The sequence below is a fragment of the Chionomys nivalis genome, chromosome X (genome assembly GCF_950005125.1).
Source record: "Chionomys nivalis chromosome X, mChiNiv1.1, whole genome shotgun sequence".
NCBI classification, from domain to species: Eukaryota; Metazoa; Chordata; class Mammalia; order Rodentia; family Cricetidae; genus Chionomys; species Chionomys nivalis.
Genome location: NC_080112.1, coordinates 132,554,152 through 132,571,719, shown reverse-complemented (window position 1 = coordinate 132,571,719; position 17,568 = coordinate 132,554,152). Strand labels below are relative to the sequence as shown.

The following is a 17,568-nucleotide window of genomic DNA, read 5'->3' as shown; positions in this document are numbered from 1 at the left end:
AGAAACAGATGCAGACCACAGCCAAACATTAGGCCAAGCTCAGAGAATCCTGCTGAAGAGAAAGGAAAAGGATTGTAGGAGCCAGATGAGTCAAGGACATCACAAGAAAACCCACAGAATCAACTAACCTGGGCTCACAGAAGTTCACAAAGACTGAACCAACAACCAGGGAGCCTGCGTGGGACTGAACTAGGCCCTCTGCATATATGTGACAGTTGTGTAGCTTGGTCCTCTTGTGGGACTCCTACTACTGGGAGCAAGGGCTGTCTAATACCTGCTTTGGGGACCTGTTCCTCCTACTGATTTGCCTAGTCCAGCCTTAATAGGAGAGGAGGTGTCTAGTCTTACTGCAACTTGATATGCCATGCCTGGGTGATATCCATGGGAGGCCCACTCTTTTCAGAAGAGAGAGGAGGAAGAGTAAATGGGGGTGCAGCGGAGGGCGAGGGTCTGAGAGGAGATGAGGGAGGAGAAATTGTGGTCAGGATGATAGATAGATAGATAGGTAGATAGATAGATAGATAGATAGATAGATAGATAGATAGATAGACAGATAGGTGATAGATAGATAGAAGATAGATAGATAGATAGATAGATAGATAGATAGATAGATAGACAGATAGGTGATAGATAGATAGAAGATAGATAGATAGATAGATAGATAGATAGATAGACAGACAGATAGGTGATAGATAGATAGAAGATAGATAGATAGATAGATAGATAGATAGATAGATAGATAGATAGACAATTTCAAAGTCTGTAATGGTTTTAGTCATGTGTTGATCATTCTCCTACTCATGATTCCTACATGAAGTTAAACAAAAACGTCAATGTGTTCAATAAAACAGTTGATCTGCTCCCTTAGAGGATTCCATGTCACCTTCCAAGGCCAGGGTCCACTCTCTTTGCTAAGAGAATGGCCTAAAAGACAATGCTGTAGAACAAGAAGAGGGTGAGAAAGGAAGTGGGGAACATGATATTTAGTGAGTAGTGCTAGTTGTGCGAGAACAGGGGCCCCACGACATGGCCAGGCACAGTAAAGGTGGCAAAGATGCAAGAAAAACTCCTAACATCAGCAGGTGGGGAACAAGGAGAGGGGAACCAACAAACCCGTATGGAAATGTGATAGTGCAACTTACTGCTCTGCATGCTAATTTTAAAAACTAATTAAACAATAACAACAAAGAAGAACAAACTAGAAATAAATCATGGTACTAAGAAGGGAAGACTGTTCCACACACAGAAGGTGTTAACTGGGTCTTTAATGTCTGAACTAGATGGTCCCAGATTGTTGGTGTCTTCTTCAAAGAATTTTAAAATGATCATAAAAATGGCAAAGCAGCAAGAAGCTTGACTTATAGAGATTTAAAGCATAGCAGGCAACAAGTCAGTCTCATTACTGAACAGTATGGGAACTGCTGAAGAAATCACTGGCTACTTGAGCTAGAGCCCCCAGGAACAACAGGCTATGTTTGGAGCTCTCTTTAATGAGGTTCAAAAGAAGGAGAAATTGGTTGCTAAGGGGTATAATATGGAGGATTCTATTTGATTGGCGGCCTTGAGTTATATTAGCCTTTTTTCTCACTATACATGTGCTTTTCTATGATACATCTGATTTGAATCGTATGTATGCCCAATCATGCATAGACATAAGATGGTAAATAGGAGGTTTTCCTTAAAAGTTCATGCTGAAGACACAGTTTGCCTTAATGCACATGTATCCAAAAGTAGCTCAGGCCAGAAGGACTCCCTGTGTCTCATCCCTGATATACTCTGGAGCATTTTTCAAAGGAAATTGACCACAAAAGAATAACTACTAAATAAACGACAAGGCAGAAGTAATTTATGCCATCGTTTGAAGTGGGGAATACATGAAACTTGATGCAAGGAAAAGCCCTAGGTTTCTGGATGAGTGGTGTGTGCATATCCAAAACCAAGTGGAGTCCAAAGTAGCTATTCCTATACTAACCTGCCTCATTAGCAGATGTATGAAGTCTTACTAAAGCCATCCAGCTCTTCCCGCATTTTAAAAGTATTTTTTTTTATATTTTCTATGTATGTGCCCAAATGTATGTATGTGTCCCATATGCGTGCAGTGCCCACGGAAGTCAGAAAGCAATGAGCCACCATATGGGAGTTGGGAACTGAATCCAGCTCCTATGCAAGAGCAGTAAACACTCTTAACCTCCAAGCTATCTCTCCTGGCCCTCCACATTTTTTGATCTTGCCCAAAGCAAGGCAGCCATGTTTAGCTAGAAGGTTGAGGAGAGTCAAAACTGCCAGGGACATCCACAGTCCAGCCCCAGAACCTCCAGGATCCTAATTTTCAGAAAGAATTTATACTTCAGAGCTGTGAATCAGTCACACTCACCTTGGTGGAAACTTTAAAGTGGTAAACTTGTAAGAAGCCCAGAGGTGGATCTTTATACTTTTTATACCAGCACAGCAATTTCGTTCTGCTGCTCTTACCTTCTTTGCTGGACTACTTTCTGTTGCTTGGGAAGGAGCTCTGTTCAGCTGAGGGTGTAAGTCAGCTTCAGACACTGGCTCAGACTGCAGAAAGATCAAAGAGAAGGCATACACAAGGTAAACATATGATAAAAAACAATCTGGAAAAGTCACTTGGAGAGATCAAGACATACTGATCTAGACTAAGTGGCAGGCAAGCTCAGTTAAGTCTGTTGATGCTTGGGCAAAATTCTCCACCAGAGACCGTGCTATTCCCTTCCACATCTCCTACCAGTATCATTCAAAAAAAAAAAAAAAAAGCTCTTTGGGCACATAACACCATCCAGCTCAGTCTGTCTGGCGCTGGGGGCAAATCCTCAGGGCAAGTAGGCAGGCGAGACCTCCTTTGTTTCACTGGCCTGCCTGCACCAACCAAGGTAGGCGGTTTGTTTACGAACTACCCAACCTGCACGGAGAACTGATCTCGGCACCAGGAGAGACAGTAGTGGGGTGAGTTTGTGACCAGCGGCGGCGGAAGCAGCCCTGGACAGGGAACTCTGAAGTTCCCCATCCCCCTCCCTATACTACCCGGGCTCCCTGCAGGGGCTCTACCCCCCCATACTGCCTCTCTCTTCTTGTCCCACCCAGCTTGCATCCAGAACCCTTCTTCCTTCTGTCCCCTTTCCTCTTTGGGCACATAATACCATCCTGCTCAGTCTGTCTGGCGCTGGGGGCAAATCCTCAGGGCAAGTAGGCAGGCGAGACCTCCTTTGTTTCACTGGCCTGCCTGCACCAACCAAGGTAGGCGGTTTGTTTACGAACTACCCAACCTGCACGGGGATCTGATCTCGGCACCAGGAGAGACAGCAGTGGGGTGAGTTTGTGACCAGCGGCGGCGGAAGCAGCCCTGGACAGGGAACTCTGAAGTTCCTCATCCCCCTCCCTATACTCCCTGGGCTCCCTGCAGGGGCTCTACACCCCGCATACTGCCTCTCTCTTCTTGTCCCACCCAGCTTGCATCCAGAACCCTTCTTCCTTCTGCCCCCTTTCCTCTTTGGGCACATAACACCATCCAGCTCAGTCTGTCTGGCGCTGGGGGCAAATCCTCAGGGCAAGTAGGCAGAGGAGACTTCCTTTGTTTCACTGGCCTGCCTGCAACAAGCAAGGAGAGACATCACTGGAGCACCAGGAGAGCTATCACTGCAGAGAGCCATCACTGGGAAGGTACATCAGTAGGCAAGGAGACCTGATCCGGTAAAAGAAGATCCATAGGGGAGCATTCAGAGAAAGAGATGGGCAGGCGCCAATGCAAGAATTCACCTAACAATCTGAAAAACTATATGAAACCACCAGAACCCAGCGACCTCACAACAGGAGGACATGAACACCTTAATCATGAAGAAGTAGATAAAATTGACTTTATGAAAGTGATTGACGCCCTTAAACAACATGTAAAAAAATGCCCTTATAGAAATGGATGAGAAGTATAACAGAAAGTTTGAAGAATTGAGTAAATCAGTGAATGATACCCTAGGAAACCAAGGAAAAACAATCAAACAGATAATGGAAACAGTTTAGGACTTAAAAACTTAAATGGAGGCAAAGAAGAAAACACAAACAGAAGGCCAGCTGGACAGGGAAAATCTAGGTAAACGAATAGAGACTACAGAAGCAAGCATAACCAACAGAATACAAGAGATAGAAGAAAGAATCTCAGATTCTGAAGATACCATAGAGAAAATAAACACGCTGATCAAAGAAAACAGCAAGGCCAACAAATTCTCATCACAAAACATTCAGGAAATATGGGACACAATAAAAAGACCAAACCTAAGAATAATAGGAATAGAAGAAGGAGAAGAAGCGCAGCTCAAAGGTCCAGAAAATATATTTAATAAAATTATAGAAGAAAACTTTCCCAACCTAAAGAAAGATATACCTATGAAGGTTCAAGAAGCATACAGAACACCGAATAGGCTGGATCAAAAAAAAAAACATCCTCTCGCCATATAATAATCAAAACACAAAGCATACAGAATAAAGAAAGAATACTAAGAGCAGCAAAGGAAAAAGGCCAAGTTACTTATAAAGGTAAACCTATCAGACTTACACCTGACTTCTCTATGGAAACCATGAAAGCCAGAAGGTCCTGGACAGATGTACTGCAGAAACTAAGAGACCATGGATGCAAGCCCAGACTACTATACCCAGCCAAGCTTTCGTTCACTATAAATGGAGAAAACAAAATTTTCCAGGATAAAAACAAATTTAAACAATACGTAGCCACAAATCCAGCCTTACAGAAAGTAATAGAAGGAAAATCACTAACCAAGGAGTCCAACAATGACCACAATATCTCAGACAACTAGAGACCCTTCACCAGCGCAACACAAAGAAGGGGAACACACAAAATTTACAACTTAAAAAATGACCGGAGTTAACAACCACTGGTCATTAATATCACTTAATGTCAATGGACTCAACTCTCCTATAAAAAGGCACAGACTAACAGATTGGATACGAAAACAGGATCCAACATTCTGCTGTTTACAAGAAACACACCTCAACCACAAAGACAGGCACCTACTCAGAGTAAAGGGTTGGGATAAGGCTTATCAAGTAAATGGACCTAAGAAACAAGCAGGGGTGGCCATACTAATTTCTAACAAAGTTGACTTCAAACTTAAATCAATCAGGAGAGATGGAAAGGGACATTTTCTACTCATAACAGGAACAATTCATCAGGATGAAGTCTCAATCCTGAATATCTATGCCCCTAATATAAAAGCACCCACGTACGTAAAAGAAACATTGTTAAAACTCAAGGCAGCCATCAAACCGCACACATTAATAGTAGGAGACTTTAATACTCCTCTCTCACCAATGGACAGGTCAATTAGACAGAAACCTAACAGAGAAATAAGAGAATTAATGGAGGTAATGAATCAAATGGACTTAACAGACATCTATAGAATATTCCACCCAAATAGGAAAGAATATACCTTCTTCTCTGCAGCTCATGGAACCTTCTCAAAAATCGACCACATACTCGGTAACAAAGCAAACATCCACAGTTACAAAAAAATATTAATAACCACCTGTATCTTATCAGATCATCATGGATTAAAGCTAGAATTCAGCAACAATGCTACCCCCAGAAAGCCTACAAACTCATGGAAACTGAATAGTCAACTACTGAACCATATCTGGATTAAGGAAGAAATAAAGAAAGAAATTAAAGTCTTCCTTGAAGACAATGAAAATAAAGAAACAACATACTCAAACCTATGGGACACTATGAAAGCAGTCCTGAGAGGAAAGTTCATAGCACTAACTGCCCACTTAAAGAAAACAGAGAAAGCACACATTGGAGACTTAACAGCCCACCTGAAAGCTCTAGAAAAAAAGAAGCAGACTCACCTAGAAGAGGTAGAAGACTGGAAATAATCAAACTGAGGGCTGAAATCAACAAAATAGAAACACAGAAAACAATTGAAAGAATCAATGAATCAAAAAGCTGGTTCCTGGAGAAAATCAACAAGATTGATAAACCCCTATCCAAACTAATCAAACGGCAGAGAGAGAATTTGCAAATTAATAAGATCAGAAATGAAAAGGGGGACATAACCACAGACACAGAGGAAATTCAGAGAATCATTAGATCTTACTACAAAAGCCTGTATGCCACAAAACTGGAAAATGTAAAAGAAACGGACACTTTTTTAGATAAATACCATATACCAAAGTTAAACCAGGACCAGGTGAACAACCTAAATAGACCTGTTAGTCGTGAAGAATTAGAAGCTGTTATCAAAAACCTCCCTTCCAAAAAAAGTCCAGGACCAGATGGTTTCAATGCGGAATTCTACCAGAACTTCCAAGAAGACCTAATACCTATTCTCCTTAATGTATTTCACAATATAGAAACAGAAGAGTCATTGCCAAATTCCTTTTATGAAGCTACAGTAACTCTGATACCAAAACCACACAAAGACCCAACCAAGAAAGAGAATTACAGGCCAATCTCACTCATGAACATCGACGCAAAAATCCTCAACAAAATTCTGGCAAACCGAATCCAAGAACACATTAGAAAAATTATCCATTATGATCAAGTAGGCTTCATACCAGAGATGCAGGGCTGGTTTAACATACGCAAATCTATCAATGTAATCCATCATATAAATAAACGGAAAGAAAAAAACCATATGATCGTTTCATTAGATGCTGAAAAAGCATTTGACAAAATTCAACATCCCTTTATGATAAAAGTCTTGGAGAGATTAGGGATACAAGGGTCATACCTAAATATAATTAAAGCTATATACAGCAAGCCGACAGCTAATATCAAATTAAATGGAGAGAAACTTAAAGCCATCCCACTAAAATCAGGAACACGCCAAGGCTGTCCACTCTCTCCATACCTCTTCAATATAGTTCTCGAAGTTTTAGCAATAGCAATAAGACAGCATAAGGGGATAAAGGGGATTCAAATTGGAAAGGAAGAAGTTAAACTTGCATTATTTGCAGATGATATGATAGTGTACATGAGCGACCCCAAAAACTGCTCCAAAGAACTCCTACAGCTGATAAACGCCTTTAGTAATGTGGCAGGATACAAGATCAACTCCAAAAAATCAGTCGCCCTCTTATACACAAAGGATATGGAAGCAGAGAGGGAAATAAGAGAATCATCACCTTTCACGATAGCCACAAACAGCATAAAATATCTTGGGGTAACTCTAACCAAGGAAGTGAAAGATCTATTTGACAAAAACTTTAAGGCATTGAAGAAAGAAATTGAAGAGGATACCAGAAAATGGAAGGATCTCCCTTGCTCTTGGATTGGGAGAATCAACATAGTAAAAACGGCAATTCTACCAAGGGCAATTTATAGATTCAATGCAATCCCCATTAAAATCCCATCAAAATTCTTCACAGATCTTGAAAGGACAATAATCAACTTTATATGGAGAAACAAAAAACCCAGGATAGCCAAAACAATCTTATACAATAAAGGAACTTCTGGAGGCATTACCATCCCTGACTTCAAACTCTATTACAGAGCTACAGTAATGAAAACAGCGTGGTACTGGCATAAAAACAGAGAAGTCGACCAATGGAATCGTATAGAAGACCCGGATTTTAACCCACAAACCTATGAACAACTGATTTTCGATAAAGGAGCTAAAAGTATACAATGGAAGAAAGAAAGCATCTTCAACAAATGGTGCTGGCACAATTGGATGTCAACCTGTAGAAGAATGAAAATAGACCCATATCTATCACCATGCACAAAACTCAAGTCCAAATGGATCAAAGACCTCAATATCAATCTGAACACACTGAACCTGATAGAAGAGAAAATGGGAAGTACCCTACAACATATGGGCACAGGAGATCGCTTCCTATGTATAACCCCAGCAGCACAGGCATTAAGGGCAACATTGAATAAATGGGATCTCCTGAAACTGAGAAGCTTCTGTAAAGCAAAGGACACTGTCATTAAGACAAAAAGGCAGCCAACTGACTGGGAGAAGATCTTCACCAACCCCGCTACAGACAAAGGTCTGATCTCCAAAATATATAAAGAACTCAAGAAACTAGACTTTAAAAGGATAATTAACCCAATTAAAAAATGGGGCACTGAACTGAACAGAGAATTCTCAACAGAAGAAGTTAAAATGGCCAAAAGATACTTAAGGTCATGCTCAACCTCCTTAGCGATCAGAGAAATGCAAATCAAAACAACTTTGAGATATCATCTTACACCTGTCAGAATGGCTAAAATCAAAAACACCAAGGATAGCCTTTGCTGGAGAGGTTGTGGAGAAAGGGGTACCCTCATCCATTGCTGGTGGGACTGCAAACTTGTGCAACCACTTTGGAAATCAGTGTGGCGGTTTCTCAGAAAAATTGCGATCAACCTACCCCTGGACCCAGCAATACCACTCTTGGGAATATACCCAAGAGATGCCCTATCATATGACAAAAGCATTTGTCCAACTATGTTCATAGCAGCATTGTTTGTAATAGCCAGAACCTGGAAGCAACCTAGATGCCCTTCAATGGAAGAATGGATGAAGAAAGTGTGGAATATATACACATTAGAGTACTACTCTGCGGTAAAAAACAATGACTTCTCGAATTTTGCATGCAAATGGATGGAAATAGAAAATACGATCCTTAGTGAGGTAACCCAGACCCAAAAAGAAGAACATGGGATGTACTCACTCATAATTGGTTTCTAGCCATGGATAGGGGCCACTGAGTCTATAATTTGTGATCCTAAAGAAGCTAAACAAGAGGGTAAACCCAAGGAAAAACATATAGATATCCTCCCAGCTATGGGAAATAGACATGACTGATGGGCAAAAAATTGGAATCTTGGGGGTGGGGTGGGATGGGGATGAGGGGTGATGGGGAGAGAAAAGTGTGAAGGAGAAGATGAGGGGAACTGGGGGAATCGGGGTGATTGGGGATAAAGGAAGGTTAGATAGGGGAGCAGGGAAACTCATACCTTAGGTAAGGGAGCCACCTAAGGGTTGGCAAGAGACTTGAACTTGGAATGGCTACCAGATGCCCAGGGCAATGTCCCCAGTTAGTTCATTGGGGCACCTGAGGATAGGGAACCTAAAATGAACCTATCCTATAATCATACTGATGAATATCTTGCATATCGCCATAGAACCTTCATCTAGCGATGGATGGAGATAGAGCCAGAGACCCACACTGGAGCACCGGACTGAGCTCCCAAGGTTTTAATGAGGAGCAGGAGGAGAGAGAACATGAACAAGGAAGTCAGGACCATGAGGGGTGCACCCAACCACTGAGACAGTGGGGCCGATCTATTGGGAGCTCACCAAGGCCAGCTGGACTGCTACTGAAAAAACATGGGATAAAACCGGACTCTCTGAATGTGGCGGACAATGAGAGCTGACGAGAGGCCAAGGAGAATGGCACAGGAACTTTCATCTGGCGATAGATCGAAAGAGAGACAGAGACCCAATTTGGAGCAACGGTCTGAGCTCTTAAGGTCCAAATGAGGAGCAGAGGGAGGGAGAACATGAGCAAGGAAATCAGGACCATGAGGCGTGCACCCACCCACTGTGACAGTGGAACTGATCTATTGGGAGCTCTCCAAGGCCAGCTGGACTGGGACTGAATAAGCATGGGTTGAAACTGGACTCTCTGAACATGGCGGACAATGAAGGCTGATGAGAAGCCAGGGACAATGGCACTAGGTTTCGATCCTAATACATGAACTGGCTTTGTGGGAGCTTAGCCTGTTTCGATGCTCACCTTCCTGGGCCTGGATGGAAGTGGGAGGACCTTGGTCTTCCTGTAGGGCAGGGAATTTGGACTGCTCTTCAGTATCGAGAGGGAGGGGGAATGGAGTGGGGGGAGGAGAAGAGGAGTGGGGATGGGGGAGGGGAGTGGGGGGAGGGGGCAATGTGTGGGAGGAGGGGAAAAAAAAAGAAAGAAATTAGGAAAGGTACTGTTGGCACAGAAGGACAGCCGGGTCAGTTGGAAGGTGTGAGATAGAGCACTGACACAGGGAAGGATTCAGGACATAGCTCCGCATGAAATACACAGTTCCTCTCCCATGATATTGGTATAGTGGAGGGAATGGCAGACAGCCATACAACAATCATATGCCATTGAAGTGAGAAGAAAGTGTCCAAATCAGTAAATAATATAAAAAAAATACATCTGTGTTACACAGTCTGCATAGGGAATGGATAGATCCTGAGTCTGCATGTTTTTTAGCATCTTGGATACAGTAACAAATGAGAAACAGATGAAAGAGATGTCTGTGAAGGCCAAGTGGCTGAGGAAGAAGTACATGGGAGTGTGGAGGTGAGAGTCCAGCCTGATGAGCAGGATGATGAGCAGGTTCCCCAGCATTGTGGTCAGGTACATGACCAGGAACAGGGCAGACTACATGCCTTGATCCTCTGGCTCGATGGGGAGTCCCAGGAGGATGAACTCAGATACTGTGCTCTTGTTATCCCTCCTCAGGCTCTTCTCTTTGCTGTGAACAGGAAGATATTGAAGAACAAAGGAACAAACAGGCATTGATTTATGGCATGGAAGTAAAAATATGATTCCATTTGTGGACAAATATATGCTGTTATCACTCATTTAAAGTGGGCTGCACATGAAATGAAAAAAAATTGTCAACAAAGAAAATATTTTAATAAAGTGGCATCATTGCCATTTATTAAAATCTGGGACAAGGAAAATGTGTTGCTTTGCAAATGCATAGTCAAGAAGATTGCTTTAGGAGAGAACTTTGCTCTTTCAGATTGCAATGTAAACTTTTGAAATGTGGTTTAATTAGCACTAATAGTTAAAATATAAGGTGGAGATTTCAAAGTTTTCAATAACAAAAACAAGTAAAATTGGCTCAAAATAAATTGATTTGGATGCAGCATATTGGTAAATCATTTGTTCTGCATGTTCAAGCCCAGTACTGCAAAAACAAATGACCACTGCAAAAAATAAAGTTGTTGAGAAAACAAAAAAAAAAGAACCATGATCATCTCATATATTTTCACATATAGATTTCTTAAAACCTAATACTTTACAAAAACTATAAAAATTATCAGAGAAGAAATGATGTGGAATATCCTTCCATATACATGTGTTGCTTTTATTGGTTGATAAATAAAGCTGTTTGAGCCAATTCTTAGCAGAGTAAAGCCAGGTGAAAAATCAGAACAGAAAGAGAGGAGAGAGAGGAGAGAGAGAGAGAGAGAGAGAGAGAGAGAGAGAGAGAGAGAGAGAGAGAGAGAGAGAGCGCAAGAGTAGGTGGAGTCAAAGAGATGCCATGTAGCTGCTGAAGGAGAAAGATGCCTATCTGTAGGCCACAGCATTGTGGTGATACATAGATGGATAGAAATGGGTTAATTTAAGATGTAAGAGCTAGCTAGAAATATGCCTAAAACATCAGCCAAACTGTGTCATAATTGATATAGTTTCTGTGTGATTATTTAAGTCTGGGTGGCTGGGAAATGAACAAATAGTCTCTGTTTACAGAGAAAGGGATAGAAAATGACTTAAGGAGCACTGAGAAAAACCATAAAAAAAATCATCACCATAAAAGACCCATAATTTTAATATTAAATTCCTAATAATGAAAAACTGTATGGGCTGGAGAGATGGCACAGCAGTTAAGAACTACATATTCAGAGGACTGAAATTTAGTTCTCAGCACCCACACCAAGTAGCTCACAACCATCTGTAACTCCAGCTCCATGAGAGCAGATGTCCTCTTCTAGTCTTTGCATGTACCTACACACACACACACACACACACACACACACACAAAGTAAATCTTTAAAGAAAAAACACTAATAAATATAGCCATTTGCCTTTAAAAAGGAAGGATATATGTAATAGGTACAGCAATCGGAAAGGTTGATTACTGAGTGCACAAAGACTGATGGGGGCTACCCCTTAAGCATTTCAGGACACAGCACATAGCCAAATGGAACACAGAGTAAATGGGCCTTACATAAGGCTCCCTGTATCCCCAGGGCTTGCTGCCTTAGCTGTGTTAGAGTAGTTTGCTTTTGGTTGTTATTAAGTAGTGATGGAAAATATTAACATGATGAGAAAACCAGCTACTAAGGAGTAAATGACTCCCACATTTCACTGGTATCAGTCTTTCGTTTACTCCAAAACTAATTCACATCACAAAAACACACATTGTAGCACAATCAACTACTACTCTGCTCCTCACACAGCTGTCTCGAGCCTCCTACAGTATGCCTTCTTTCCGGTAGCACTACTGAACAGGCTGGCTCCCAGGGAACTAACAGTAGCAGATTTTGGTCACTCTTGTATTCTCCTCATCTACCTACTTTCCAAAATAGCACCCTTGGTAATCTCAGGTGGCTGAAAAGTGACAATCTCCCAGTTGTAATTACTCTATCTCCCTTTCTTGTCCTGACTGCTCTTTGCCCTGAAATGGGGACTTTCTTGGGGTTCTCTGTCTTTTGTTCTCTTGACTCAGTTTCCTTTCCCTGTTCATTCTTTCCCAAGATAATCCCATCTACTCCTGAATTTTACTTATTTTTCATAAATTAATTCATTTATTGTTTGTACATGTACATATGGGCCAAGGTACATGTGTGGAAGTCATAGAGGACCTCTTGTGGGAATCAGTTTTTTCCTTCCAAGATGTGAGTCGTGGGGATTCTGCTCAGTCTGCAAGGCTTGGCAGCATCCACCTTCACCCACTGCACCAACTCACTGGCCTATTTAGTTATTTAGTTATTTTACAGCACTGGAGATTGAATCTAAGGCTTCACACATAGGAGGCATGCACTCTTTTATCCAATATCTCCAGCCCTTGTTCCTGCATTTTATCCTAAACAATTCTCTACCTTTTTTAAATTATATAAAAGCATTCAAACTGCCTGATTCCAAGTTCCATGTATTTCTTACAGCTTCTCCTTCCCTTGGGGACAGTTGTGTCATTCATGCTGCTGCAGTTGCTCTGATTAGACTCTATGACAAACTGAACTCTATGTATGCATCATATATTGCTCAAGTGTTCTGCATGAATTATGTCACATCATCACAGCCTTAAGAAGTAGTTAGTATCCCCAGACTACTGATGACAAAATTAAAGAAGTCAAGAATTCACCCAAAGGCGATACAAATGCAAGGTCTGAGGCCAGTTTCAAATTCCAAAGCTAAGCTTGTTACCAAGGTCTCAAATTCTAAAGCTAGGCTCGTTACCATGGTACAATACATCTCAGATACCTGCAGGCCTCAATGCTGTTCATGCAAGGCATTATATATCAGAGAGTTGCTGTTGACTGGCTATTCTGGCATTCAAGGATGAACAAGGCACTGCCTCTGCTTACAACCATCTGGAAGTTCAGAGGAAGAGGCAAATAAATAAAGATGCATGTTTCAATGCAATGTGGTAGAGAAGAGTGGGGATTATAGGAGCACTCATTCTTGTAGAACAGTTAAGACCGAGTATGTAATGCTTCAGCTGAGGTCTGCAATCAGCTACAAGATGTGTGGATGGCAGGAGAGGTAGGTCCAAAGTAAACTCACAAAGGCCTAGATATGCTCAGTCAGCCAGAAATTTAGCCACAGAAGACTGAGGCCAGTCTTTCAGAGAGGAAGCTGAGAAGGAGCAGTGGCTTAGTTGGGGTTTTATTGCTATGAAGAAATGCCATGAACACAGCAAGTCTTATAAAAGAAAAACCATTTAATTGAGGCTTGTTTACAGTTTCAGATGTTTAATCTATTATCATCATGGCAAGAGTCATGGAGGTGCACAGACAGACATGATGCTGGAGAAAGAGCTTCGAGTTCTATATGTGGATTAGCAGGCAGCAGAAAGAGAGAAGACCACGGGGTCCAGCTTGGGCATTTGAAACCCCAAAGTCACTACCAGTGACACATTTCTTCCAATAAAACCATACCTACTCCAACAAGGCCACACCACTCCTAATGTCACTCCCTAAGCACTTAAACATTTGAGTCTATGGGGACCATTGTTATTCAAATCACCACAAGCAGAAAGAGGAGAGCTTGTTTTCAGGTATGTCAAGTTCAACTGAAGTTCTTTAGGAGTCTGGAAAGTGTAGCATTCACTTCCTTGTCCCTGGGAGTTCTCAGTCACACTCCAAGATCCATGAGTCAAATGTCAGTTTTCTGAGCAGCTGAGTGGGGGCCTCACTATCCACTCAAATACAGGGCTTCTGATGAAGAATTCATCTCGAACCTGAGGTCCCTTCCCGCCTGTCACTTGCAATTTATTACTTGGAAGGTATATGCTCTGGCTCCAAGTCTATGCATGCATGCCCCTGCAGGGACCACAGGTGTTCAGGGACAAATCCCAGCAGGCAGGAAAACAGAGGAGGAGTGACGGGTCCAGATATTCTGACTTTTGATGTTCCAGTTCTCTCCTATTGCAAAGCAGACAGAGAAGTGTGTCTTCCACCAATTCCCTATGGAGATAAGTGAGTCTCCTTATGGAAATACTGAGGGAAAGGACAAAGTGACCTTTTCGACATAAATGAGGATTGTGAGCACAGCAGATGTAGTATACTTTCTTTGTTACTGTCCCCTAAAAATGAGCAGCCATCAGGTAGCAAGCTGAGGAGGCAGTGGAAAGATTTGCCTGAGATGGCTCTTTCCCATTTATGAATATGACTTCCTGAAATTGTATGCAGTGGCCCAGGGCATTCCTGCTCTAGGACTGAGAACAAATGACTGCATAATATTAGGTAAGGACCTCCCTACCACTTTCTGTTACCTCACGACTGATTCAAAACGGGTTCGTCTACTGAGTAGTCAACGGAATGAATCTCACAAAGGATGTAGCATAGGAATTGGGGGGGGGGGTAAGCGCCAGAAAATGGCACAGGGAAATAAAATTAGCTTGGTGATAAGAAAAATTAAAGATGGGGGCTAGAGAGATGGCTTAGTAGTTAAGACCACCAACTGCTCTTGGCCAGAGGTGCTGAGTTCAATTCCCAGCATCCACATGGTGGTCCACAGTCATCTATAGTGGGAGCTGATGTCTCTTCTGGTGTGTAGGCATACATGCAGATAGAGAACTCATATACATAAAATATATAAATAAATCTTTTTTAAAAAGAAAAAATGAAGTTGAGATTTATACATGCAAAACTGTCTCATCTCAATAAGCTGTCCTGTTTTCCTTCACGAAAATGGCATGAGCCTCCCATCAGGCTTTGCAGCTGAGTGGCAGAATAAACTGGGCAGGTTCATTTGCTATCTCTTCACGCTGATATAAATGTTCAGTTTTGGAAGAATGATGGCGCATGGAATCAGGAATTCCTCAGTAGCTGTTTTTTTCCTCTGTGGATTCAAGAAAGCATAGGTGGGAAAGTGTCTACTCCCACAGCAGTATGGCTTTGTCCAAAAGTCCTGGTTGTATGAGCTGAACTATAACTCCCAAACCTACTGAAAGCAGCATATATTTGGTTTCTAACTGATATTGCAAACAGAAGTCCTGCTTTCAAGGTTCCATGTGAAGCAACATATACTCAGTCAGGATGCAGACAGCCAAGTCATTGAAAGTCAGGCTAAGGTGCAAAATACATATTTATATGTATTTACAGATAATACATATAACATTTTATTTCATAACTTTTTAGTTTATATTACTTGTACATAACAAGTTTCATTATCATATTTTCATATATATAATGTATGTTTATATATAATGTATTTTGATCACATTCGCCCTGTCACTCTCTTGTCCCCCCTTCCACTCCACTGATCCTTTCTTCTTCCTTATGAGTCCTACTTTTGTATTTGTCTTTCTGTTGTTTTTCTTTTTCTTTTTTTGGTGGCTCACTGAGTTTCATTAGGGTTGTTTATAAAAGCACAGGTAAGGGGCACTGCTAGCACACTGAAGACAATCTCTCCCATCTGCAGTCACACTGCCTGCTAGGTGGGCTTCATGAGCTCTTTCCCCTGCCGTGATAGATTTTAATGGGCCTAGCTGTATACTGGTCATATACAGATAGTTAGAAATTCAGTGATTCAAAGGTGCAATGACCATGTCCTGTCTGGAAGTCAGCATTGCACACCACTCCCCCTCTTCCTCCAGCTTTCCATTCTTTCCACCTTCTCTCCTGTGATGTCTCATAAGCCCTGTAGGAGGTACTGTAGATTCCCATTAGGGCTGCACATTCAACAGTCTCTTATTTTCAACACTTTGACCAGTTATAAATCTCTGTATTAACCACCACTCACTGAAAAAAAAAAGCAGCTTCTTTGACCAAAGCTGACAGTAGCACTAATCTATGGTCATAAACATAGTTTTTTATCAGGCAATATGACAGGCATACATGTTCATTAAACAAAAGACCAGCAATAGCTTCCTTAATGGAGCTTATCACCTTCCCAGCCACTGGCTTTTGACTACATATATACAATGTTTTAATGTTAATATTCCTCTTCCTATAATACAAATGTAAATATTTTAATTTTGCAATGAAAAAGTCTCATTAGATAACAACGTGATATTACTCTGGATGTGAAAAATTAAGCTGATACTTTGCATTACCATGACTGATGAGACAATATGGCCTTTGCTCAGTTGACATACAAGAAACAGCCATCGGCCCAGAGAGGCTAAGCATTTCTGTGCACTCATTTATTCAGTTACAGAATTTTTTTTTTTTTTTTGGTCTTTGGCATGCCGCGGGACAATGGTAAAAGTATGGGATATAAGAAGGAGGCAAATGGCTGTCAAAGGTTCCACACTGTCCTGCTTAGATCATCTTTATGTAGATGGTACACCCATCCAACTAGCTGCTCTGAGTGCTGGTTACTAAGGTCTTATAGCTGTTATCTTCTCAATGAAGGAAGCCTGCCTCCCAACCCCACCCTCAGCAGTTCACAGATAATGGCTCACTTGTAGATGGATAGAAAGGCAAGTTTCCTGCCTCAAAGAGGATAACTCTGAGATGTAACTTATGTACCCAATTCCCCCTGTGTAGAGCAGACTTAGCTCTTTCCCTTTCCTTGTGCTTACCTCTTCTCTTTCTGGAATTTTTCCTGAAGAGAGCTCCCTTAATAAATCCCTTTCTAAGAATCTTCACCTCAAGCCCCGCTCCTAGGGATGCTGACATGAGCCACTACACAGTATGCTCCCAGAAAAGAGGACGTCAAGTGTCCACACACACTTTCCCCTGGTGTTCGTTTTTGCCTTTGTGTGTCTTTCTGACTCTTGGATCACTTGCCTTGCAGGAAGCCAGTTGTCATATCATGAGGGACACCCAAGCAGTCCTAACACGATCTGAGCAAGGAAGTGAGGTGTCCCGTCAACAGCCCTCTTAGCAGTGGATCCCCCAGTCCAATTGACCTTCCCTCCTTGATATCTTGACAATAACTTCAAGGGAGACTTCTTCACCTCGCCTATCTCTTCCTTAAAACTTCATGGAACACATTATATATTCCATGCTCTGAAATGCTGTGAGGGAAAAGAAACCACTTGCCTCTGCTTAACCACAGTACTTCTTATACTCACTGGCTTCATTTACTTCTTTCATGTTATTTCTATTAGTATCCAGCAGAAGCAATGCTCTAGGGAATATACTTTGAGAA

The 17,568-nt window shown here is 41.7% G+C and overlaps 1 protein-coding gene across 11 annotated transcripts in view; it reads right to left on the bottom strand.

The window, feature by feature from the left end:
* Reps2 (RALBP1 associated Eps domain containing 2) overlaps positions 1-17,568 on the bottom strand; it is a 294,750-nt gene that overhangs the window by 29,411 nt on the left and 247,771 nt on the right. For all 11 annotated transcript variants that reach the window (XM_057759194.1, XM_057759200.1, XM_057759196.1 and 8 more), the window contains one exon: positions 2,473-2,556. In XM_057759194.1, the coding sequence (XP_057615177.1) occupies positions 2,473-2,556 (84 nt within the window). The remainder of the gene's footprint in view (positions 1-2,472; positions 2,557-17,568) is intronic.